Source organism: Capra hircus, chromosome 4 (assembly GCF_001704415.2).
Source record: "Capra hircus breed San Clemente chromosome 4, ASM170441v1, whole genome shotgun sequence".
NCBI classification, from domain to species: domain Eukaryota; kingdom Metazoa; phylum Chordata; class Mammalia; order Artiodactyla; family Bovidae; genus Capra; species Capra hircus.
Genome location: NC_030811.1, coordinates 60,043,503 through 60,069,386, shown reverse-complemented (window position 1 = coordinate 60,069,386; position 25,884 = coordinate 60,043,503). Strand labels below are relative to the sequence as shown.

The 25,884-nt window shown below is 40.4% G+C and overlaps 1 protein-coding gene across 4 annotated transcripts in view; it reads left to right on the top strand.

Annotated features, from left to right (window-relative positions):
• Window positions 1-25,884, top strand: part of ELMO1 (engulfment and cell motility 1) — a 580,426-nt gene that overhangs the window by 263,229 nt on the left and 291,313 nt on the right. For all 4 annotated transcript variants that reach the window (XM_018047160.1, XM_018047159.1, XM_018047158.1 and 1 more), the window contains one exon: window positions 24,047-24,151. In XM_018047160.1, the coding sequence (XP_017902649.1) occupies window positions 24,047-24,151 (105 nt within the window). The remainder of the gene's footprint in view (window positions 1-24,046; window positions 24,152-25,884) is intronic.

The following is a 25,884-nucleotide window of genomic DNA, read 5'->3' as shown; positions in this document are numbered from 1 at the left end:
GTGAGTGTGCTCAGCTGTGTCTGACTCTGTGTGACCCTATGGACTGTAACCCACCAGGCTGCTCTGTCCATGGAATTTCCCATGCAAGAATACTGGGATGGGTTGCCATTTTTCCTCCAGGGGATCTTCGCAACCCAGGGATTGAACTGCATCATCCGATGTGGCAGATAGATTCATCACCACTTGAGCCACCTAGGAAGCCCTTAAAAGGCACAGAAGATGGGAAAAAAAAATGGTGAAATGATTCCTGCTACCTCTTTCCTCCAGCCTTCCTCTTCCCTTCCCTGGAGACAAATACTGTTGTCGCTGTTCTTATTTTTATCTTTCGGTATGTATATGAGTGTGTTTAGGAATTCATGGAGTTTAACTATCTCTTTATGCTAGATGTGTTTTCTTGGTTCCCATCAGTTTAAAATGTATTTGAAGAGAAAGTAAGGCTTAGTGACAATAATAAGTTAATGGACTATATTTAGCTAATCACATAAATTTACCTAGAATTCTCCTGGATAAACCTTCTTGCTACTGTATTACATTTATATCTCCATATTTCATTGTCAGAGATGTCATTTATTGGGAGATATACACTTTATGTACAACTTAGAATGAAAATAACCTAACCAGTGAACTATTAACCCATACTTCAGTTCAGTTCAGCTCAGTCGCTCAGTCGTGTCTGACTCTTTGTGACCCCATGAATTGCAGCATGCCAGGCCTCCCTGTCTATCACCAACTCCGGGAGTTCGCTCAGATTCATGTCCATCAAGTCAGTGATGCCATCCAGCCATCTCATCCTCTGTGGTCCCCTTCTCCTTCGGCCCCCAATCCCTCCCAGCATCAAAGTCTTTTCCAATGAGTCAACTCTTCACATGAGGTGGCCAAAGTACTGGAGTTTCAGCTTTAGCATCATTCCTTCCAAAGAAATCCCAGGGCTGATCTCCTTCAGAATGGACTGGTTGGATCTCCTTGCAGTCCAAGGGACTCTCAAGAGTCTTCTCCAACACCACACTTCGAAAGCATCAATTCTTCAGTGCTCAGCCTTCTTCACAGTCCAACTCTCACATCCATACATGACCACAGGAAAAACCATAGCCTTGACTAGACGGACCTTAGTCGGCAAAGTAATGTCTCTGCTTTTGAATATGCTGTCTAGGTTGGTCATAACTTTTCTTCCAAGGAGTAAGCGTCTTTTAATTTCATGGCTGCAGGCACCATCTGCAGTGATTTTGGAGCCCAAATAAAGTCTGACACTGTTTCCACTGTTTCCCCATCTATTTCCCATGAAGTGATGGGACCAGATGCCATGATCTTCGTTTTCTGAATGTTGAGCTTTAAGCCAACTTTTTCACTCTCCTCTTTCACTTTCATCGAGGCTTTTTAGTTCCTCTTCACTCTGCCATAAGGGTGGTGTCATATGCATATCTGAGGTTATTGCTATTTCTCCCAGCAATCTTGATTCCAGCTTGTGTTTCTTCCAGTCCAGCATTTCTCATGATGTACTCTGCATAGAAGTTAAATAAGCAGGGTGACAATATACAGCCTTGACGTACTCCTTTGCCTATTTGGAACCAGTCTATTGTTCCATGTCCAGTTCTAACTGTTGCTTCCTGACCTGCATACAATATTTACTATTATCTATTTATTTAATCCTATTATTTGGGTCTTCCCTGGTGGCTTAGATGGTAAAGAATCTACCTGCAATGAAGAAGACCCAGGTTCAATCCCTGGGTCAGGAAGAGCCCCTGGAGAAGGGAATGTCTACCCACTCCAGTATTTTGCCTGGAGAATTACATGGACAGAGGAGCCCAGCAGGCTATAGTCCTTGGGTTGAAAAGAGACACAACTGAGCAACTAACACTTTCACACTTCATTTCCACTTATTTAAGTATTTTCTAAAATATTACATTTATTTAAAGAGCTCAATTCGACTTACTGATACATAGATGGGCTTCCCTGATAGCTCAGTTGGTAAAGAATCCTCCTGAAGTGCAGGAGATCCCAGTTCGATTCCTGGGTTGGGCAGATCTGCTGGAGAAGAGATAGGCTACCCACTCCAGTGTTCTTGGGCTTCCTTTGTAGCTTAGCTGGTAAAGAATCCATCTTCAATGCTGGAGGCCTGGGTTTAATCCCTGGGTATATAGATGCTTATTATTTAACACTCTTGAAAGCACATAAAAAGAAGTAGCAGGAAAATAGATGTTTCATTCCTGAAATTTCTATCCATGGACCCACCTCTTCTGAATCATTTCCACCTCAATTCTTCATTATCTATCTATATTTTCCAAACAATTTGCCCCATGTGCTGTCAGGAACCATTTGGTGATACAATTTACAAAGAATCTGAAAACAAAAGTCAATGGTGCTGAGCTCTTAAACTATCCTTCTTTCAGTTTTGTAGAGTTGGCACACTCTTGGCTCCCACCAGGCAGGAAATGTAGTGAAGCATGCTCGGTTGCCTCTGCTTCTACCCCTTTCCACAACCACTGGGGCTTGGGGTTAAAAAAGAAAACCTCCAATATTGTCTCAAGGTTTTTATTGTAGATCCTGATACCCATTCTGCTATGTGATGCTGGGTTTTTAATATTCACACATGCTCATGCAGAGAAAATTACTTTATGACTGATGTTTGGTAGAGAGAAGTCAAAGGTCCTATTGATTATGAAATTCTACCCAGATTTAGAACTATTAAAATATGAAAAACAAGTACAGCTTAGAATTGATGAAGATGATAACCTTAATTCTGAGTCTTATTAATTAAAAATGGAATTTCTGGAAGTTTTATGCTTTCAGATGAGAATTATCTCTAGATTGTAGACTTTTGCAAGGCTCATAAATCAAAGCCATAAGTCAAAAGCACTAAGCTTTGAGATTTTGACATGTCTTAGATTCATAAGGGTGAACCTTCCCTTCCCTCTTATGCTCACAAATATTGACAGCACATTTCTTTTTCAGAACATCTGAAGTGAGTTGGTTTGATATTTAAGCGACAGGTTAAAAACTCTTTTCTTTTCTCCCGTAATGAGTCAGCTATTTGTTTTACACTAAGAAATTCAGAGATCAGATTTAAGAATAATCTTCTAATAGAAAAAGGGAAAAACAATGAGAGAAAATTCTAATTTGCGAGCCAACTTGGTTTAAGTCACAGCTATTTTTTCCCTTTATTTGAAATATGTAGCATTACAGTCAATACGTTACTAAGAAAAAAATTCAGAATTTGGAAAGGAGGCAAAGACTAGACTGGCATATCCTTTCAATGTGGTATTGGAGCATTAAAAAAAAAAAAAAGCCTGGCCAAAGATGATTGCATTCTCCAGGAGAGCATTTCTGTGTTTACCTGTGTTGTTTACTGTTACTAGAGCCTAGTGAGTGGGAAACAGTACACTGCTGCGTAGCTTTTAGCTGGTAGAGCTGCCTAGCAGGAAATCTTACCCCAAATATTGTAATGCTCTGTAGGACATTAACTAGCTTTATAAGTAAGCTGGCAGTCTTTTACTAATATTCTTTTTGCAGATGCTACAAACACCTTGCTCTTCAAATGCACTATGAACCAGCTTTATCATCCTACTGGTTTCTTCATTACTGAGTTGAGTAAATCTTGACCCATGTTTGTTCTGTATTTTTACAGAAGTCCTGTTATTAAAGTTTTGAACCTTTCCCTTTGTCAAGATTTTAATCTCTCATGTGAAACAGAGTTATTACCAGTCACTATGAAATATATTTGTAGCTTGACAAGTGTGTGGTAGTAGTTCATAGTAACCCAAAAGCATGATAATGCATATTTACCAGGTTCAAAAGTAGACTGCTGAGAATGTATGTGAGCAAGACTTTTACCCAGTGATGTCAACGTGATTAGCAAATGATTCTATTTGTGTGAATGGAAAAGCTTCAGGAGCTGGAGTTGGGCTTGTGTAGGGAATTGTTCTAGCCAGAGCTGGAACTGTTCACAGAATCCTGAGAGCCTTTTCAGAACAGCCCTGGGGGTTCAGGGGTGCCCTACAGAGGTAGATTTTGTGTTTACTCCTTTGGCAGCAGGAGTGGGGTTTTCTAAGCCCTCGACCATGTATGCAGTTGTTCCCTGGAGTTATCACCCTCGTCCGTTAGGGATCATCAGACATTAAATATATTTAGTTTGGTTTACCCTCCCACACCTTGATTATTCTCACATTATCCTTCTCCTGCCATCAGTCCTATTTTCTCCCTCTTCTTCTTTCTTCTCTCTGCCTCTCTATCCATTAAGGAATGCTCCCTGACTTGGAATGGTATGGCAGATGACATCATGTTTAACTGAGATATACATTTATTTGATTACTTCAGGGTTTTTTATAATGTCTTATAAGCACAGTAAATGCCAAGCAATGAGACACACACAAATCAGTGGAGGGAAATTTCATATGTATTTGAACTTTGCATTGATCACCTTAACTGTGTACCTAAGTCATTTTCCTAAGAAGAGAATTAATGTATCTCAGATTTATGGTGGCTTAGGGACACTTATTTTGAAGTGACAGAATACTCAACATACAATGCTGCATTATCTTATGTAACTCAGCACCTGGAATTCAGGTAAAATGTTGATGAATGTATAAATGAGTGGAAAATGAAAAATGCTATTGAATCTTTTCTGCCAGAAGTCTCTATAAATAGAACAAATTACTATGCAGGTGGGAGACTGAAATTTTCCACACTTGAATGCAAGGAGATGGGGAAGGTACAATATCCCCCCAGGATCTTTGGGGAACTTTTGATTCTTTAATTCTTTTCTGATTCTGTTGGCAGAATCCTGGGGTGAGGAGACGATTCAACAGTGTTGGGAAGAAGGCCCCTTTAGCACAGTATTGGTGAGATCTTTGAGTAAGTGTGGGCTGAGCATAGTCTGGGAATCAGTTCTGTGGGGCCAGTGAGAAGGATGAATTAATGGAAGCTGAAGCTTAAGAATGCAAGGACCGTTGACATCTTGAAGGGAACCAGAACTAGAAAAAGGACCAGAATTTCTGAATAAGAGATCTTTTGGTGGAAGGTGAGAGGGGACACTGATGCAATTCTGGATGGAAAGTGAATAACCCACAGCAACCATTTCCCTGGGGCTTACCTGTTGATCTGTTCAAAACATTTTCTATATGTTGTCTCACTTGATCTTCACTAAGCAAATGAGCGAGAATACCTACATAGAGTTATAGGTGAAGAAGTGGGTTTTTGTTATTGTTATTCAGTCACTAAGTTGTGTCCAACTCTGCAACCCCGTGGACTGTAGCATACCAGGTTTCCCTCAGTTCAGTTCAGTCCAGTTGCTCAGTCATGTCCGACTCTTTGCGACCCCATGAACCATAGCATGCCAGGCCTCCCTGTCCATCACCAACTCCCAGAGTTTACCCAAACCCATGTCCATCGAGTCAGTGATGCCATCCAACCATCTCATCCTCTGTCGTCCCCTTCTCCTCCTGCCTTCAATCCCTCCCAGCATCAAGGTCTTTTCAAATGAGTCAGCTCTTCACATCAAGTGGCCAAAGTATTGGAGTTTGAGCTTCAACATCAGTCCTTCTAATGAACACCCAGGACTGATCTTCTTTAGGATGGACTGGTTGGATCTTCTTGCAGTCCAAGGGACTCAAGAGTCTTCTCCAACATCACAGTTCAAAAGCATCAATTCTTCAGTGCTCAGCTTTCTTCACAGTCTAACGCTCACATCCATACATGACCACTGGAAAAACCATAGCCTTGACTAGACGGACCTTTGTTGGCAAAGCAATGTCTCTGCTTTTGAATATGCTATCTAGGTTGGTCATAACTTTCCTTCCAAGGAGCAAGTATCTTTTAATTTCATGGCTGCAATCACCATCTGCAGTGATGTTGGAGCCCAGAATAATAAAGTTAGCCACTGTTTCCACTGTTTCCCCATCTATTTGCCATGAAGTGATGGGACTGGTTGCCATGATCTTCGTTTTGTGAATGTTGAGCTTTAAGCCAACTTTTTCACTCTCCTCTTTCACTTTCATCAAGAGGCTCTTTAGTTCTTCTTCACTTTCTACCATAAGGGTGGTATCATCTGCATATCTGCAGTTATTGATATTTATCCTGGCAATCTTGATTCCAGCTTGTGCTTCTTCTAGCCCAGCATTTCTCATGATGTACTCTGCATATAAGTTAAATAAGCAGGGTGACAATATACAGCCTTGATGTACTCCTTTTCCTATTTGGAACCAATCTGTTGTTCCATGTCGAGTTCTAACTATTGCTTCCTGATCCTTCAGTATATCCCAGAGTTTGCTCAGATTCATGTCCCTTGAGTCAGTGATGCTATTTCTTTTCTAAGAGCATCAGCTGATTTTGCATATTGCACTGGAACCCGCATTGGTGTCTCTCCAAGTCTGTGCTACTTACCATACCCCTTGCTGCCCTTTACGGGTGCTTGTTTTGCCCTTTGTGGTTAGCCAGGCCCTTTACTGAGGAAGTACTTGTCAGAATTGAAGAGACTTTCCTGCCTGTTCAAAGCCATTTAGGGTGAATTTTTTGGAGAATAAGCCCCTGAACATGGTGGGCACAGGGCCCAGGTGGATGTTCTCCCAGCACTGCACTGTAGTCCTAGAGGTGGGCTTTTATGGGGTGTTTTTGGGTGGGGGGGGGCAGCTGTGCTCCCTTTGAACTGTTCCTTGATTTTTCCCATCTCACCCCCTGCATACAGTGCCACTGAGGGAGGTACCACCTGCACCAACTTTACTGATGAAGAGTGAGCACTTTGTGAACAAACAGACTCTTTCTAGCTCCTCTGCCTTTTGTCTGATATGTAAGAACTTGGCAAAGCTTCTTCCCTTCAGGGTGCTGAAGAGAAAATTGATCCTTTACTAGAAAAATGGGAGACTAGGAGAGGAAATTATGCTGTTTTGTAGAAAAGGGAGGAATTTATATACATATGTTCAGAATAGTTTTCAGACTGCCCATGTATGCACTCACTCTGTTGAAGAAAGATCTATTTGTGGAGGATTGAAATGTTCCTATTAATATTCCTTATCTAAGAGAAACAGAGGTATCAACTGAATTTCACTAAAGGTAATAGGAAAACTGATCTCCAAGGGTCTTCTTTTATATTTGGTTTCCTCTTTTGTTGTTAAAAATACATTTCATTTCTCTTTTACATGCCAGGATACCGCAGAGGGAAAAGATAGCATAATCAGTATGAAAGTAATAGCAAATGTTAGTGCCCGTTTGCAGTTCTGGTCACGACTACCTTTCATCTTACATTTTATTATGCCTTCATATTTAAGGTGCAAAGTCCTGAAATTATTAAACCTACTTCAGTTGCTGTAGTCAAATAACATTAATAAAATGTAGCCTTTCTAAATTTACATTGTAATGATGAACTATTTTACTCAAAGAAAAATAACTGAAGATAAAACATATTGATCTTCCCTGGTGGCTCAGCGGTAAAAAAATCTTCCTGCAAATGCAGAAATGAATTCGATCCCTGGGTGGGGAAGATCCCTTGGAGGGAAAAATGATAACCCACTCCAGTATTCTTGCCTGGAAAATCTGATGGGCTACAGTCCATGGGATCGCAAGTGTTGGACACGACTGAGTGACAAAGCCGCCACCACCACCAAAGATGTTCATGTGTGTACTTACAATTCAGATTTAATAGATAGTAACATTCAACTGTGGGGAAGGCAATGGCACCCCACTCTAGTACTCTTGCCTGGAAAATCCCATGGACGGAGGAGCCTGGTAGGCTGCAGTCCATGGGGTTGTGAAGAGTCGGACATGATTGAGTGACTTCACTTTCACTTTTCACTTTCATGCATTGGAGAAGGAAATGGCAACCCACTCCAGTGTTCTTGCCTGGAGAATCTCAGGGACAGCAGAGCCTAGTGGGCTGCCGTCTATGGGGTCGCAAAGAGTCGGACACAACTAAAGTGACTTAGCAGTAGCAGCAGCAACATTCAACTGTATTTGGGGAGGAGGCATGATTAAGAAAACAGGACATTACAGATTAAGGCCATGTCCCCCTCTCTCCCCACCTGTCCTTATCCTTCTGCTGTCTTATCATGATGCATATCACTTCCCTGCATGTTTTTGTACTTTGAAAAAATGGTTGTAGAAATTTTGAGTAATTTTCTTTACATATATATCTTGTGATAACATTATCAGTTTAAAGTCATAATGTGTATGTTTGAAGTCATTTTTTTCTGAGATCGAATTACAAAGAAGACCCAGTTGTTAGAGGAGGTTGAATTTAGTTAAATAACCACCAAAAAGTAAATCAGACTTTCAGAAGTTAGTTTCAGTTTCTCTTGTCCTTCACCCCTGCCCTCAGCCTCTGAGTAACCCTACAGATCCTTGCACGCTGGGGGTCCTTTAGGACCAAGTTCGTAGAGCATGTGATGTTTGCAAGATAACCAGGAGGTGTTTTCTTTTTTAATGTGGTAGTTTTTATTAATAATTCCATTCAATCTGTTTGCTAAGGTTAGGGGCAACATGGCATTCACATGCTATTTATCTAACATTTTCAATAATTCTTATCCTCTTTCAGGGTTTATTGCTCTCTCGTTGGTAGTGGTCTCAAATTCTTGTTTTTCAGATCCTTATTCTCCAGACTGAGACAGTCACAGTCATTGTATCTGCAGATGGTTAGATTTAATGTGAGCAAAACCAAATCAAACAGAGGTCACTTGCTTTTCTGTTGGCTCCTATGAGTGACAGCCAGGAGGGGAGATATTTCTGCCATGGTTTTGCTGATTTCTTAGAGGCAGGAGGTGTGTCATAAGATGCATTTTTAGAAGCTTGTTTAAAAAAAATCTATTTTATTACTGATTTTCAAACTAAAACTGTGGCACTCCTTCAGATCTTTCTATCCTCAGCTCCAGCTATTCTCTTTGGAATTGTTTCCATTACATTCTTTAGGAAGCCATCTTCTTTCAAGAATTTTCAAGATAACTGGGGTGGATGCCTCTATTTAGCTTGACTATTTTTAGATTGAACCATGTGAAATTCCATTACTGCAGGTCACAAATGGTCAGATATTGGCAGTTTCACAGTTTCCCTACATATTTGGGGAACCCTGAACATTTACAGCTCTGAAGACTTTAGAGCTGAAGGGTCCCATCAAGATAATATTGTCCAACTGCCAGCAGTTACAGATGACTGCCCCTGGGCTGGCCCAGGATTGCCCAGTCAGTAGTGTAGTGCCTCACTCAGGCTGAAGCTGTGATTGTAGTTTCCTGACTAAGTGAAGTGAGATGTGAACAGTCAGACTCCAGGAGATGCTGGCTTAAAAGGATCGGGTTAAAGAAGGGGAGTCCTTTAAGCCCAGAGGGCTGTACCTTTTGTAGGGCTGGCAAATTGAGCAAATGTCATGCAGTGGTCCAAGCCAGGGGGCCTCAGGACCTGAGATTGCCTGACTCAGATAAGGGACCTCTTCCTGGCCTTCTTCTGAGAGAAATGCTGTATTCAGGAGGCAAGCTGTTCTGCACAGGACTCACTTGACCAGGTGGAGATGAGCCTTTCTGCCCAGGTGTGTAACCTTGGGCACAGCTGGACATGACCTGCAGGGGACCTTCAGCAAAGGCATGGGTGGAGTCCAGGGTGAGACTCCAATCCATTTCTCATCTTTTCCTGCAGGATGGTCTCTGTTTCTTTTTAGGAAACAGTGGGCACACCTCTACTCAGATATAAGTAAGAAGCAATGCATCTTCATTAGAGAAAATTTGAAAAATATGGACAGGTAGGGGAAAAAGTCTTCCATCTCCCTACCATTACAAAAAAATTACCATTAATACTTTGGTAAGTTTCCTTCCAGTTTTTACAAATTCACAATTACATGCTAAGTATATATCTTGATATTGCCTGCATGTATATGTCTGTTATATATATATATATATATATATATACACACATATATATATGTATATATATATATGTAATAAGAATACATAGAGAGTTCTCTACATAAAATACACAATGTCAAGGAATATATACTACTATTGAAATTCTACACAGAGTACAACATATATTTTATATTCCTAACTAAGTACTCTATGAAGATAATTTTTTTAATTTATTTATTTTAATTGAAAGCTAATTGCTTTACAATATTGTAGTGTTTTTTGCCAAACATCAACATGAATCAGCCATGGGAGCGTACGTGTTTCCAGAACCTCCCTCCCACCTCCCTCCTCATCCCATCCCCCAGGGGTCATCCCAGTACACCTGCCCTGAGCACCCTGTCTCATGCATTGAACCTGGACCGGCGATCCACTTTACATATGATAATATACATGTTTCAATGCTACCCTCTCAAATCATCTCACCCTTGTCTTCTTCCACAGAGTCCAAAAGACTGTTGTTTACATCTGTCTCTCTTTGCTGTCTCACATATAGGGTCATCATTACCATCTTTCTAAATTCCATATATATGTGTTAGTATACTGTATTGGTGTTTTTCTTTCTGACTTTCTTCACTCTGTATAATAGGCTCCAGTTTCATCCACCTCATTAGAACTGATTCAAAGGCATTCTTTTTAATGGCTGAGTAACATTCCATTGTATATATGTACCACAGCTTTCTTATCCATTTGTCTGCCAGTGGGCATCTAGGTTGCTTCCATGTCCTGGCTATTGTAAACAGTTCTGTGATGAACATTGGGGTACATGTGTCTGTTTTAATTCTGGTTTCCTGGGTGTGTATACCCAGCAGTGGGATTGCTGGGTCATATGGCAGTTCTATTTCCAGTTTTTTAAGGAATCTCCACACTATTCTTCATAGTGGCTGTATTAGTCTACATTCCCACCAACAGTGTAAGAGGGTTCCTTTTTCTCTGCACACTCTCCAGCATTTATTGTTTGTAGACTTATTGATAGCAGCCATTCTGACTGATGTGAGATGGTACCTCATTGTGGTTTTGACTTGCATTTCTCTGATAATGATGATGTTGAGCATCTTTTCATGTGTTTGTTAGCCATCTGGATATCTTCTTTGGAGAAATTCTGTTTAATTCTTTTGCCCATTTTTTGATTGGGTCGCTTATTTTTCTGAAATTGAGCTGCAGGAGCTGCTTGTATATTTTTGAGATTAATTCTTTGTCAGTTGCTTCATTTGCTTTTATTTTCTCCCACTCTGAAGGCTGTCTTTTCACCTTGCTTATAGTTTCCTTCATTGTGCAAAAGCTTTTAATTTTAATTAGGTCCCATTTGTTTATTTTTGCTTTTATTTCCATTACTCTGGGAGGTGGGCCATAGAGGATCCTACTGTGATTTTTGTCAGAGAGTGTTTTGCCTATGTTTTCCTCTAGGAGTTTTATAGTTTCTGGTCTTATCTTTAATCCATTTTGAATTTACTTTTGTGTATGGTATGAGAAAGTGTTCTAGTTTCTTTCTTTTACAAGTGGTTGACCAGTTTTACCACTTGTTAAAGAGATTATCTTTTCTCCATTGTATATTCTTGCCTCCTTTGTCAAAGATAAGGTGTCCATAAGTGTGTGGATTTATCTCTGGGCTTTCTATTTTGTTCCATTGATCTATATTTCTGTCTTTGTGCCAGTACCATACTGTCTTGATGACAGTAGCTTTGTAGTATAGTCTGAAGTCAGGCAGATTGATTCCTCTAGTTCCATTCTTCTTTCTCAAGATTGCTTTGGCTATTTGAAGTTTTTTGTATTTCCATATATTTGTCCTAGTTCTCTGAAAAATACCCTTGGTAGCTTGATAGGGATTGCATTGAATCTATAGATTGCTTTGGGTACTATACTCATGTTTACTATACTGATTCTTCCAATCCATGAACATGGTATAGTTCTCCATCTGTGTCATCTTTGATTTCTTTCATCAGTGTTTTATAGTTTTCTATATATAGGTCTTTTGTTTCTTTAGGTAGATTTATTCCTAAGTATTTTATTCTTTTCATTGCAATGGTGAATGGGATTGTTTCCTTAATTTCTGTTTCTGTTTTCTCTTTGTTAGTGTATAGGAATGCAAGGGATTTCTGTGTGTTAATTTTATATCCTGCAACTTTACTATATTCATTGATTAGCTCTAGTAATTTTCTGGTGGAGTCTTTAGGGTTTTCTATGGAGAGGATCATGTCATCTGCAAACAGTAAGAGTTTTACTTCTTCTTTTCCAATCTGGATTCCTTTTGCTTCTTTTTCTTCTCTGATTGCTGTGGCCAGAACTTCCAAAACTATGTTGAATAGTAGTGGTGAGAGTGGGCACCCTTGTCTTATTCCTGACTTTAGGGGAAATGCTTTCAATTTTTCACCATTGAGGATAATGTTTGCTGTGGGTTTATCATGCTGCTGCTGCTGCTAAGTCACTTCAGTCGTGTCCAACTCTGTGTGACCCCCATAGACGGCAGCCCACCAGGCTCCCCCATCCCTGAGATTCTCCAGGCAGGAACACTGGAGGGGGTTGCCATTTCCTTCTCCAATGCATGAAAGTGAAAAGTGAAAGGCAAGTCACTCAGTCGTGTCCAATGCTCAATGACCCCATGGACTGCAGCCTTCCAGGCTCCTCCATCCATGGGATTTTCCAGACAAGAGTACTGGAGTGGGGTGCCATTGCCTTCTCCGGGGTTTATCATATATGGCTTTTATTATGTTGAGGTATGTTCCTTCTATTCCTGCTTTCTGTTTTTTTTTTTTTTTTCCATAACTGGATGTTGAATTTTGTCAAAGGTTTTCTCTGCATCTATTGAGATAATCATATGGTTTTTATCTTTCAATTTGTTAATGTGGCATATCACATTTATTGATCTGCAGATATTAAAGAATCCTTGCATCCCTGGGGTAAAGCCCATTTGGTCATGATGTATGATCTTTTTAATATGTTGTTGGATTCTGTTTGCTAGAATTTTGTTAAGGATTTTTGCATCTATGTTCATCAGTGTTATTGGCCTGTAGTTTTCTTTTTTGTGTGTGGCATCTTTGTCTGGTTTTGGTATTAGGGTGATGGTGACCTCATTGAATGAGTTGGAAGTTTACCTTCCTCTGCAATTTTCTGGAAGAGTTTAAGTAGGATAGGTGTTAGCTCTTCTTTAAATTTTTGGTAGAATTCAGCTGTGAAGCCGTCTGGTCCTGGGTTTTTGTTTACTGGAAGTTCTGATTACTATTTCAATTTCCATGCTTGTGATGAGTCTGTTAAGAGTTTCTATTTCTTCCTGGTTCAGTTTTGGAACAGTTATACTTTTCTTAGAACTTGTCCATTTCTTACAAGTTGTCCATTTTATTGGCATATAGTTGCTGATAGTAGTCTCTTATGATCTTTTGTATTTCTGCATTGTCTGTTGTGATTTCTCCATTTTCATTTCTAATTTTGTTGATTTGATTCTTCTCCCTTTTTTTCTTGATGAGTCTGGCTAATGGTTTGTCTATTTTATTTATGAAGATAATTTTTCAAGGCTGTGTAATGTTCTATCAGGCTTCCCTAGTACTCAGAGGTAAAGAATCTCCCTGAAATGCAGGAAACCCAGGTTCGACCCCTGGGTGGGGAAGATCCCCTGGAGGAGGACATGTCATTCCACTCCAGTATTTTTGCCTGGAGAATCCCATAGACAGAGGAGCCTGGAGGGCTATGGTCCATTGGGTCACAAAGAGTCGGACATGACTGTAGTGACTGAGCGTGCACACATACAATATTCTATAACATGATTCCCACCCCACCCCACCCCACCCCACCCCCACTGTGTAGTTAGCTAGTTCTCCTTTTAGAATAGCCATTAAGAAATGGGCTCTGGACTTATGGGATCAAGTCTAAGCATAATGTTTGTGTGAATGTAGGCAAGACACTTAACTTGTCTACTCCTCAATTTCTTCATCTTTAAAACAACCATAAGAATTCTACTGGTGTGGAAAAGAGAACACAGTCTCCAAATTTAAAAGCCAGGACTTTGCCATTTCAGCTGTGCTGAAAGGGGGAAGGAGGAGAATGCTTATGAGACACAATCCAGATCCCTGACTCATCAAAATTGTAGGCAGTCTTACATAAAGTTATATAAAGTATAAAAGTCTTATGTAAAAGTGTGTCAAAGGTCTCTTCCCAGGTTTGCCTTTGGTTGGCAAGGAGAAAGGATCTGAAGACACCAAAGTGGGACTTTGCATCACAAATTAAGGCTACTAAAAACATTCCTTTCAACTTAACATTTTCAAGACACAGGATTTATCCAGTTAAAATTTAGTTATCTTTAAAATCAGTACCATATTTTCCAGGGGAGCAAAACATTAAACATTTACATAGGGCTTGTGTTATCCAGGTACTAAACATTTACCAAACATTAGCATTTCTTTGATAGTTGAGATGTTTAACTTTGATTAAAGAGTCATTATTTTTCTTAGCTCACAGCACTGCTGTGAAAACAAAACACTTAGAAAGAGGGTGGGCAAACTTTTCTTGTAAAAGAAGGGTCAGCAAGTAAGAATTTTAGGGCTTATAGGCCAAATGCTCAAGCAGGTACAGATAATATGTAAATAAATGTGCATAGCTGTGTTCTGACAAAGCTTTCTTTATGAACATTGAAATTTTAATTTCATATAATTGTCATGTGTCAGAGGTAATTATTTTCCTTTTGAATAAAAACAAGATTTAAAAATATAAGAAGGGACACACACTTTTAAATTCACAACTCTACAGAATTGAGTGGTGGACCCAATCTGGCCCCTGGGCAGAAGTAACCCCTGGCTTAGAATAGTCCTCAGCCTTCATTAAGTGCTGTGTGTGTGTTAGCTGTGTCACTTCCATGATTAGAGCTGTCATCACCATCATCACTAGCACCATGCAGTGCTAGGTCCTGGAGGTGGTGGGGATTGTAGTACACAAGCCCCTGCATCCCTTTGACCTCCTGAGAATCCATCTGTAGCAGCAGCATCTTGACCAACTCCTGGCTCCATCACAGAAAAGAGGTTTTGTCTCCCATGTCGGCGATGGTGCCCGTATCAGAGGCTGTCTGGAGAGCTGTGCTAGGCTCAGAGGGAACGGGTTGCCTGCGTGGCTAGCAGGCCCAGCCCTGGAGTGAGGGTAGCACCCGTTCTGTGTCCTTTGATGGACCTTTTAGCCTGTGCTCTTCCTGGGGATGGGTGAAAGAGGGAGACAGAAAAACCCCCTGTGCATGACTGATGCTAGTTCACCTCCTGTTTTAAAACTACAAAAGGTTGGCAAAAAGGGAGTTCTAAAAGGAGCAGTGAAAAAGCTGTGGGAGTTCAGGGAAGAAAGAGTAGGGTGTTGCTAGCAAGAGCCACAGTGCTTGGGTCATTGAGAATCCTGCATGCATTCAGATCAGTAGAAAAATTACAGATATCTTTATAAACCTTGACAGCATTATTTCATTATTCATGAAGACTTTTTTTAAAAACCGTAACCAGCTTCATTTTAAAGGAGATTTATTCCCAAGGCATTATTTAATTGAGTTTTCATGGTAATTCTTTGTATTGACTGTTAAATCAACATACCAAATAAACAATATTAGAATTTATTCTTTTATTCAATAAGTCTCAACTCTGCTTCTTCAAGATAATGAAGTAAGAGTGAGCCCAGTTTTTCATAAATTGTATGCATAGCACTGCATAGCCTTTTCTGACCTTTTAAGAGTAATTTTTAAAAGGACAATTTTTTTAAAAACTTTATTTTATATTGGAGTATAACCAATTAACAATGTTGTGATAGTTTCAGGTGGACAGCAAAGGGACTCAGCCATACATATACATGTTTTCTGACTAAGGAAATTTGCCTTAAATCCAGAATTTTCTGTGTGGGAGCTTCCACAGTATGCATGTGTGAAGTTACTTATGCTTGTGGGGTGTGTGTGTGTGTGTGTGTGTGTGTGTGTGTGTGCATGCACAGTGTGTGTGTATGTCCATGTGTGCATATTTCAAAGCTGTATTGTTAAGGCTTTTAATAATTCACTTCTGAAACGAAGTTTCTTGAAGCCAAGTAGTATTTTATTTTAATCTTTGGATGAAATTTATCATGTTTGTCTTCCATGGTGCCTTGCACAGTAGTAGAAATCCAAAGTTATTTGATAAGAAAAGGAATGAGCCAGGGCTGCTAAGTATCTATTGTCCTTTGCCCCAATTCTCTACCCTTTAGTTCTCTGGAAACCATTCTGGCTGGACATCCAGTCCTTGCTTCAGTATTTCTGAAAAGGCTGTTTTCTGCCAATTCTGCTTCCTATAGCTGCCCTTACAATGATATCAATCCTTGAGATGCCTGAGGACAGTAGTGATCAAACCCACAATTCCCATCCTACTACAAACCACCACCATCACATATACTTTTCCCCCTGGGCTAAATATCTAAAGTCCCCCCCCCCAACTTTTCTGACACACCTTTCTGTCCAGATATTTCTGCTGCTTCCTGGCTGCCCCTCTGTATAATTTCTTATGTGTCAGGAGCTGGTTCACAGTGGGGGCCCCCCAGAACTCTGTGTTGTGTACGGGTATGGCCTCAGCTGGGCCTGGATGGTGGAATTCTCTTCTGTTCTTCTGGTTATGCTCCTGTTAATAAAACCCAGCCTGTCAGAGCCTCCTGCCTGTCAGAGTCTCCTGCCTGCCACTTGAAATTGATTCATCTTAGACTTATATTACCAACTCTAACTCGTATTTCTTAATATAGAATAGGTCATGAACTCCCCTAGGTTGCAGAACAGACCCAGGGAGGGGGTTCCTAGTGACACTGGATAGTAGTGGATGGTCTCACAGCTCAACTGAATTAGAGGTATTCCCTAAAAGATTAGTTGTGGACCTGTGGAAGGAAGATAAATGGAGCCAAGCTGAAGGTCAGGAAAACCAAAGAGTAACAGGTGGGTGAATGATATTAGAAAGACAAGCAAAGGTGTAAGGGTGTTCCAGAGGCCAGGCCAAGAGAAGAGAATGCACAGCTCAGAGGGAGGTCCAGCATGGAAGCCAGACAGTCTGTTGACCTGAACCCTTAGCATCTTTCTGAGTATTTCTTTCATGTAGATCCTTTGTGCTTTACCTAAAAGAATCAAATTTTAATGATGTGGAGCTGGAATCTCATGAATTATTTGTGAGCCAGATTTCCCTTTTTCTGTAGTAGATTTGTTTTTGAATTTTTAAAACAGTCTTTTTATGGGATGTTACATTTCTCTGATTGAACTTCTACTTGCTAATGGGACCCATCTTCCTATTCTCCAAAGACCTTTTGAACCTAAATAGGAAAAAAAAAAAGCTACAGGGTTGAAGTTGGGACTTTGCCACTTCTAACCAGGATCTTGCACGAGTCACTGTCATCTGTAGGCAGAGAAGAATAACATTTACCTCCTTAATAACTTGCCTCATTGGGTAGTTGGGAAGATTAAATTAAATCACCCCTTTGGAGTACCTGGCACAATGCCCACCTGTACCCAGTCACAGCTATTTTTCTGCTCTTCAATATATTCACCATCTTGTCCACTCTTAGGTCAGATTTAATAAGCTGCCTACTCTGTATTCATCGAAACTCTTCATTTTTATTGAATTTAATGGAAAGAGACCAAGGACAGAATCCAAAGATTTCTAAGGGCTATGTCTAGGACTTTGAAACAGTGATCTGTGTTGGGGGTCAGATAGTCAGATACTGTTAGGAACTTCCTCATATAACTGTGTGAAGCAGCCAGGTGAGAGAGTGCTGAGCCTGTATCAATGTGAAGAGTGCACGTCCTCCCTAAAGCAGACATCACAATAAAAGTCCCTGCCAAACCAAACACTTTGATACAGGGAATCAAAGTTCCAACTCCATCAGTTGGTGAGTATAGGTCCCTAGAACTCTCTTGCATTGCGTTACTGTGCCTTTAGAGCAGAGGTTCTCAAAGTATGGTCCAGAGTAACCCCTGGAAACATGTATGAATGCAGATTCTCAGGCCTCAACCAGAAACTCTGGGGGTGGTGACCAGCAATCTAACTGAACAGATGCTCTATTTGATTCTGATCATGCTCAAATTTGAGACCCAATGATTTGGGAAAGTGTTCTCAATCTTGGCTGGACATTGGAGCTTCAGAAATCCAGTTGCTTGGTTTCCACTTCACAGATTTTGGGTAGAGCCTGGACATCAGAATTTTTCAAAGCTCCAAAGGGGATTTTCAGGGGCATCCAAGATGGATAAGTGCTGTTGTAGGAACCTGTTGAAATGCCCACATACCCTTTCTCCTGGGTTGGAAGAGGAGGAGTGGAAGGCATGCACAGTTTGGCACAACTCCCACGTGATCTTTTGCAACCATCAAAACCTGCTTCCCCTTGGAGAACATGACCTTAATGTACCAGCCTCAAGAAATAGCCTTGATGGAGCTTTTCCTAGACTGAATGAATATTCACTCAATGTGATTTGTTTTAAAGGTTGCTTTTAATGCTATATTTGTTCAGCAAATGTAGGCACTCATATAGCACAAATATTAACTCCTAAATCCTCATAGGCTTTCTCTGCGATATGCCATCTGGCAGGCATTATTGTAATCATCTCTTTATTATCCACACTAATGAAGGACTAGCATGGCATTGGTAATTGAAAAACACAGATCATTTAAAAATCATTCAGGCTCGTGCCAGCACTGCTTCCCCAACCAGGAAGCATTCAGGAGTAAAAAATATTGACTGATTACAGGTTCCTACCTTCCCTGTGGAGGTACTAATATATATTATTTTAGTCAGAAATGTGAGAAATAGAAGTGAGAGGCTTCTAATTTATAATTCCTTTTTCTGAAAATGGAAATTTCTGTTTTCTCAGTAAGAGGCCAAAGCACAAAGCAGATAAACAGCAAGTATATTTATAATGCATCACACCCTGGAACCAGTTAGTTTAAAGCATGATACTCAGGGGATCATGGGACTCAGGGATACTCAGAGAAGCTGCATGGGACTCAGGGGATGAGTGGATATGGATTCCAGATCTTACTTTGATATTACTTGTGTTATTTGAGATGAGTCATTGCAGTCATCAGTAGGTCTCAAATTGTGGTCCCCAACCGGCAGCATCTGTGTCACTTGGGAACTTGTTAGAGAAGCAGAGCCTTGGACCTCACTCCAGCCCTCCTGAATTAGAGGGGCCAGCAATTGGTGCTTCAGCAGAGGCTTCAGGAGATTTGGTTTGGATTTCTGCTTAAGTTGGAGCACCACTGTTCACTAGGTGCTTAGTTTTCTTAACTACAAAATCAGATGACCAACCTAGCTTATATTTGAAGTGCACAACTCTCCAGTGACCTCCAGTGATTTGGGCCTGAAACATATTTAAAGATTCTCTGTCTTAGACGTTGGATGTGTGATTGAAACAATTCAACTTAAAAAACTGGCATGAGGATAATAGAAGACAAACAGATCTCTAGGAACACTAAACACAAACCGTACATAGGGTGCTCGCTATAAAATAGATCATGCTATCTTCAGTTGGTTGGTACCATTTTCCCAAAGTGAAAATTCTTGGTGCCTTGGAAACGCAAGTGGCTGCTCCCCCTTTCTCCAGGGGCTTAGAGCTGTCTGATGTGATTCAAGGAGCAGCACTTCTACAGGCTCTAACAAATGGCATTTCAGGAGGATGTACAGAGGTACACAGGCTTTGCAGTAAAACAAGGGGAATTTTCAAGTCATTTATCAAAGCACTTGCAGCTTCCATTTCAAGACAGGTGGAAAAAAAATAACATGGAACAAGAAAAGAAAATAAATCTGTATCCAGAGCATCTCATAAATAAGGAAGGAATAGGGGAACTGTTGGCCTTGCTGGGTTCTCAGATTATTTTCGTCACAGTATAGAGAGCTCTCAAATGTTTTGGCAAGTAATTCTTACACTTTTTCCATTATCAGAATCTATGCTTGTAAAATAATTTCACTGGCTGTTAAAACAAAAAGAGAAAGAGGAAACAATCATTTCAAGGAGAGAGAGGCTGAAAAAATAATAACCAGAGTTAAAAAGACAGAGACAGAAAAAGAGTATAGTTCACTCACAAGGCAAGTTATTTTTTAATCTAAGATGCAATGACGCTTCATAATTTAGAGCAAGTCATAGAAAATCAAAGGCAGTTTTCTAATTGACTTTGGTTTAATAAGAGCCTATTTGTTGGAGACAATAAGACCTGGTTTATTGAACATGAGAGAGACTCTGGTCTGTTATATCTGGGGGGGATGGAGAAATTAGAGCTTTTATTGAAAAGGATGGATCACAGGCCCACTTTGCCTGAACAAAGCGTTGACTGAGGAAAACTACGACTGAGAACCTGCATTGGACATCTCTGTAAAATTTCCAAAGGTGTCTGGTTGAACAGCAACGTGACACTGAAATCCTGGTTTAAAGCCTGTGACCTTAGTTCAGATTCTCATTCTGCCACATCCTGGCTCTAAAACTCAGCAAGCTACCCAGATGCTCCGTGCCTCAGTTTTCTACTGTCAATGGAGGAGAATAATAAGACCCCCTCTATAGGAATTTTATGAGGATTAAGAGTTAACACCTTCAGGGTGCTTTATATAACACCTAGCAGAGAGCAGGCATTATTTTATTGGGACTATTTGCTAAATAGCCACATGAATCTTTAAAAGAGCTATAAAAATATAATTTTTCTTTACTGTAAGACCATTGAAAGCAGCAATGCCCTGTTTGATACCCCCATTGTATGCCTAAGAAAGTGTGTAATTGACTGAAAGAGGTTTCTAGAGGGTCCTAGGAGCACTGTTCAAACAAGACTGATGACCCTTGACCCACAGGGCCTTCTCCTTGGTCAGCTTCACTAACACATAGCTTTGGAGGGTTGTTCAAACTAGATTCAGAGAAACTAATTTCTTTTTCAGATGATTGTCTTTCCATATACTTATTTTTGGAGTAGATTCATAGACCAACACTAGAAATAAGTCTGAAGTAAATGTCATGTTTTTCTCTTTTATCTGGCACACTCTCCTTTGTTGGCTCGACCATGCTGTGTAGCAGCTAATATTGATTAGCCTACTTTTTTCTCAAGCTTTTCTCAGGCTATATAAAGTATAAATGGCTAGCAGTACCAAAATAAATGCATTCAACATGTAAAGGAAAAAAGTAGAAACAAAAGCATGTGGAAACTTGTTGTCCAAGCAGGACATTGCCTGCATTTCCAAGTTCAAGTTGCAAGTTCCTGGGCAAGAGTCTTATCTCATCTGAGCTGCAGTTTCCTCATCAATAAAATTCATGCAGCCACTATGGAAAACAGTATGGTGCTTCCTCAAAAAACTAAAAATAGAACTACCATATAACCCAGCAATTCCATTCCTGGGTGTATATCCAAAGAAAACTGAAACGCTAATTCAAAAAAATACATGTATCCCAGTGTTCATAGCAGCATAGCCAAGATATGAAAACAAAGTGACCGTCCACAAACAAATGGGTAAAGAAGGTGCCATAGATGTAGACATATGTGTGTATACACACACACACATATACATACATACAATGGATTTCTACTCAGCCATAAAAAAAATAAAAGTTCACCATTTTTAACAACATGGATGGACCTGGAGGATATTAGTTAGATGGAGAAAGACGAATACTGTATGCTATCACTTATGTGTGTAATCTGAAAAATAAGACAAATGAATGACTAGAACAAGACAGAAAAAGACTCACAGATATAGAGAACAAACTGGTGGTTACTAGTGGGGAGAGTGAAGCAGGGAGGGGCAGAATTGGAGTATGGGATTAAAAGATGCAAACTACTATGGATAAAATAAAATATACAAGGACATATTGTATAGCCCAGGGAATATAGCCAATATTTTCTAATAACTTTAAATGTTGACATCAATATAATGTAAATCAACTATACTTCAATAAAATGTACATGTAAGGAAAAATGTGAGATGAATTTTGGAGTTTTCTTCTCCAGAATTAAACAAAAATAAAATAGCATTGTATTATTAAAAATTAATAAAATGAGAATAACAATAGTGCCCACCACCTATTTATTAGATGAGAGAACCTTAGTGAAACCCAAACTGGCGCTAGCCCTGAAGAGTACTCAGCAGATAGTAACATTTGTATGTTACTTGTGTTCATGAAAATTGAATACATTCAAGTCAAAATAAAAATGTACACATAATGAGGGCAGTTCTACTATTCTCTTCTAAAGAACTGAAAATATTACAAGATTTTCACTGCAAGTTACTTTTTAGACTACATCTTTGATCATTTATTTTCAGCGTTTTGCTTCACCCACCCCCTCACTTTTGAATACAGGTCTCACTCTTGTACACCAGTGAGTATCAGATTAAGGCTGAATCTCACTGCATTTGACATGCTTAGTGATTTTCATTTTTGTTACAATTTTATTTATTTTATGAAATATATCTTTCTTATCCTAACTAGTAGTTCTTTGGTATTTAAAAAATTTTTCAACATCTTAACAAACAAATCAGGTTAAAGTGCTAAAATAAAATATTGAAGTCACTGCTGCTGCTGCTGCTGCTGCTTCAGTCATATCTGACTCTGTGCAACCCCATAGATGGCAGCCCACCAGGCTCCCCCGTCCCTGGGATTCTCCAGGCAAGAATACTGGAGTGGGTTGCCATTTCCTTCTCCAATGCACGAAAGTAAAAAGTGAAAGTGAAGCCGCTCAGTCGTGTCCGACTCTTCGCGACCCCGTGGACTGCAGCTTACCAGGCTCCTCCGCCCATGTGATTTTCCAGGCAAGAGTACTGGAGTGGGGTACCATTGCCTTCTCCTTGAAGTCACTACATTGGCCCAAATTCCTTTACAGATATGGACAGAGGTTTCTGAAAATTGTGGAACTGTGGCCAGTAGGCAGCCACTGTCCTATCATTTTTGATGTTATTAGCTCATAAAGCAATGTCAAATCAGCATGCAAAAGACAGCTTCTATATATTCTTGAAGGAGGTAGAAAAGTGTGGGTTGTTTGAGCAAGTGAACAGAAAATTCTTCATGTATGTAAATTAGAAAAAAATACCATTGACCAAAATTTCTCTGGCATATCAGAGAGTCAGACTGTTTTTAAAAAGTATTCAGGAACAAAATAAAAATATATTATTTCATACAAATTACCTAGATTATGAGGAAAGAGTAGTTTCTTGAATATCTCTTCAGCGTTTCTTTTCCATCTCTTTAGCAGAAAAATGACTTCCCTCAGATCACTTGCGTGTGGGCTAAGTTGCTTTAGTCGTGTCTGACTTTGTGGGACCCTATGGACCATAGCCTCCCAGGCTCCTCTCTCCATGGAATTTTCCAGGCAAGAATATTGGAGTGGGTTGCCCTCCTCCAGGGTATCTTTCCAGCCCAGGGATGGAACCCTCAACGCTTACATCTCCTTCATTGGAGGGCGGGTCCCCTACCGCTAGTGCCACCTGGGAAGCCCCCCAAATCATTAGCCATTTAGATCTGAATTTTCGAGACAGATGTTGGTGATTGTTTTCAACAATTGGCTGTGGAAAGTGGTTTACTGCCCTGACTAGGAGTCTCTGGTGGTGTTTACTGAGTGATCTTGAGCATATGGACAATTTGTTGGGCATATTTATAAGTATTGTGGGTTTTTTGTGTGTGGTTCTTGACACTGTATGGGTGAGAAGGCCAGAGCACTCCCTGGAAGAAGGCAGACATTAGGACCCTGTGAACCTCTGAATTTTAAAGTCATGTGTCTGCAGAGACCTATAAGTCCGGACAGTTCACAAACACCATGGACTGGTGTGACCATACTTTACCCTCACTCATGAGGATGAGGAAGTTAAGGTACAGAAAGGTAAATGGCAGACATACAGCTTTATCCCAGGTCTTTCTTCCCAAATACTATTGGTTCCAGTAGAGCTCAACCACCAGAAATAACTGTTTTTGCATTATTTTCTCTTCTTACAGTGTCACATGTCTAAGAATAATCCCATATTTTGATTTTCAGCTGAGTCTCCCAACCCTGAGTCTAGAAGCTGGTTTTGATGCACCTGTAGAAAGAAGCCCTCATTGCCACCCCAACAGGCTCACATGGAGACAGCAAATGTCCTACTTGATTATTTGGAGCTTGTCTTGTGGTACTTTGTGGTCTTGTGGAGGGAAACCAGACCTCTAGTGGTTGTTGATAAAATCTGCTCAAGAACTAACCTGATCAAACCTTTTGTTTTAATCACAGAATCATGTCAACCCCGCCATGGACTTTACCCAGACTCCTCCTGGGATGTTAGCTCTGGACAACATGCTGTACTTCGCCAAGCACCATCAGGATGCCTATATCCGGGTAAGCATGTGGCCTCTTTCAACTGTTGTAGGTTTTCTGCTGAATTTGAATTTCTAACTTGTACATATGGAGGGATTACCCGTTAGATAAGTGGCCCCAGAGTTTTGCTTCTGTTATTTAGTAAAGTAAAAAATGAAAATGAAATGAATATCAAAGTAGGGATTTTTAACTTTTAGTTTTTTTTTCACATGATTACAATTTAAACATATACTAGATACTGGAAAAATATTTTATATAATTCACTTATTTGATTATGGCAAAATCTCTTATCCTTAAATAACAAAGAGAAATGGAAATCTCTTAAGACTTCTCTGACTTCTTGAGAAGAGTCTCAGGATTCTGTCTAGTACTGCTCTGTTCAATCTAATTCTGGAGATACAATAAGATAAACAGAGAAGTGTGGGAGAGATGGGGAGGGAGGAGAAATGCCTTCTTGCATTTCATAACAGATTAGTGAAACACCAGCTCCCAGGGCAGATTCCTTTGTGGGTGGGGCTGAAGGAAAGTAGAAGGTGCCCAGCTCTGCGTTGGCAGGAAAGACAATGTGAGTGAACTGGAGCATGAAGACAGTGACAGAGAAGGTCTGCCCATCAAGGCTGCTCCCCTGGAGGCTCTGGATTTGTGTTGACCTCTGTCCTCAGTCTCTAGAGAGAGGACCACAGCTGGGTGAGGAATATAGATCCATGATTGAGAAGGAGGAGGATATGAATAAATGGGCAAGAGAATTGGTGAATGGTTAAGTGATGACTAGATACAGCTTAGAAAACAGTCAATGAATGAAAATCCTAATGCACGAAGGCTAAAGCTGAAATCGGAGTAGGATATGAGCCCGTATGGGGCTTCCCGGGTGGCGCTAGTGGTAAAAGAACCTGCCTGCCAGCGCAGGAGACTTTAAGAGATGTAGGTTTGATCCCTGGGTCCGGAAGATCCCCTGGAGAAGGGTATGGCAACCACTCCAGTGTTCTTGCCTGGAAAATCCCATGAACAGAAAAGCCTGGCAGACTATAGTCCATAGGGTGGCAGAGAGTCGAACACAACTGAAGTGACTTAGCACGTGAGCATTTACCTTAGACCTTCTCTGTTGGATCCCTCTTAGCACTGGCTTTCTGGAGACCAGGGTTCAAGACCTTTCACTGTTGTTACCTGGTGATATAAATGTGAGCCATTCCTTTTGAATGGGCCACAGTTTCTCCTCTAAACTAGGGAGTTTTATTCCCCCAGGGAGCATTTGGAAATGTGTGGGCATGCTTTTTTTTTTCTTTTGGTAGTCACCATGCCCGTTGGGGTTCTACTGGCCACAACCCTCTAAAACATGGGACAGTCTGCAGCATGAAAAATTATCCTACCCGGTAGTGACTCCTTTGAAAAAAAGTCACACCAGATCTGAGTTCTCCGTAAGCACTATCAGTTCAGTTGAGTTCAGTCACTCAGTCGTGTCTGACTCTTTGTGACCCCATCGACTGCAGCACGCCAGGTCTCCCTGTCCATCACCAACTCCTGGAGTTTACTCAAACACATGTCCATTGAGTCGGTGACGCCATCCAACCATCTCATCCTCTGTCGTCCCCTTCTCCTCCAGCCTCCAATCTTTCCCAGCAGCATCAGGGTCTTTTCAAATATTTTAACTTTATCTGTTTTTCTATATATGCAATTTGACAAGCTTTGACTTATATTGAAGCATTATTTATAATTTAACTATATGAAGGATTTTATGCATTTGTCTGAAAGTTTTA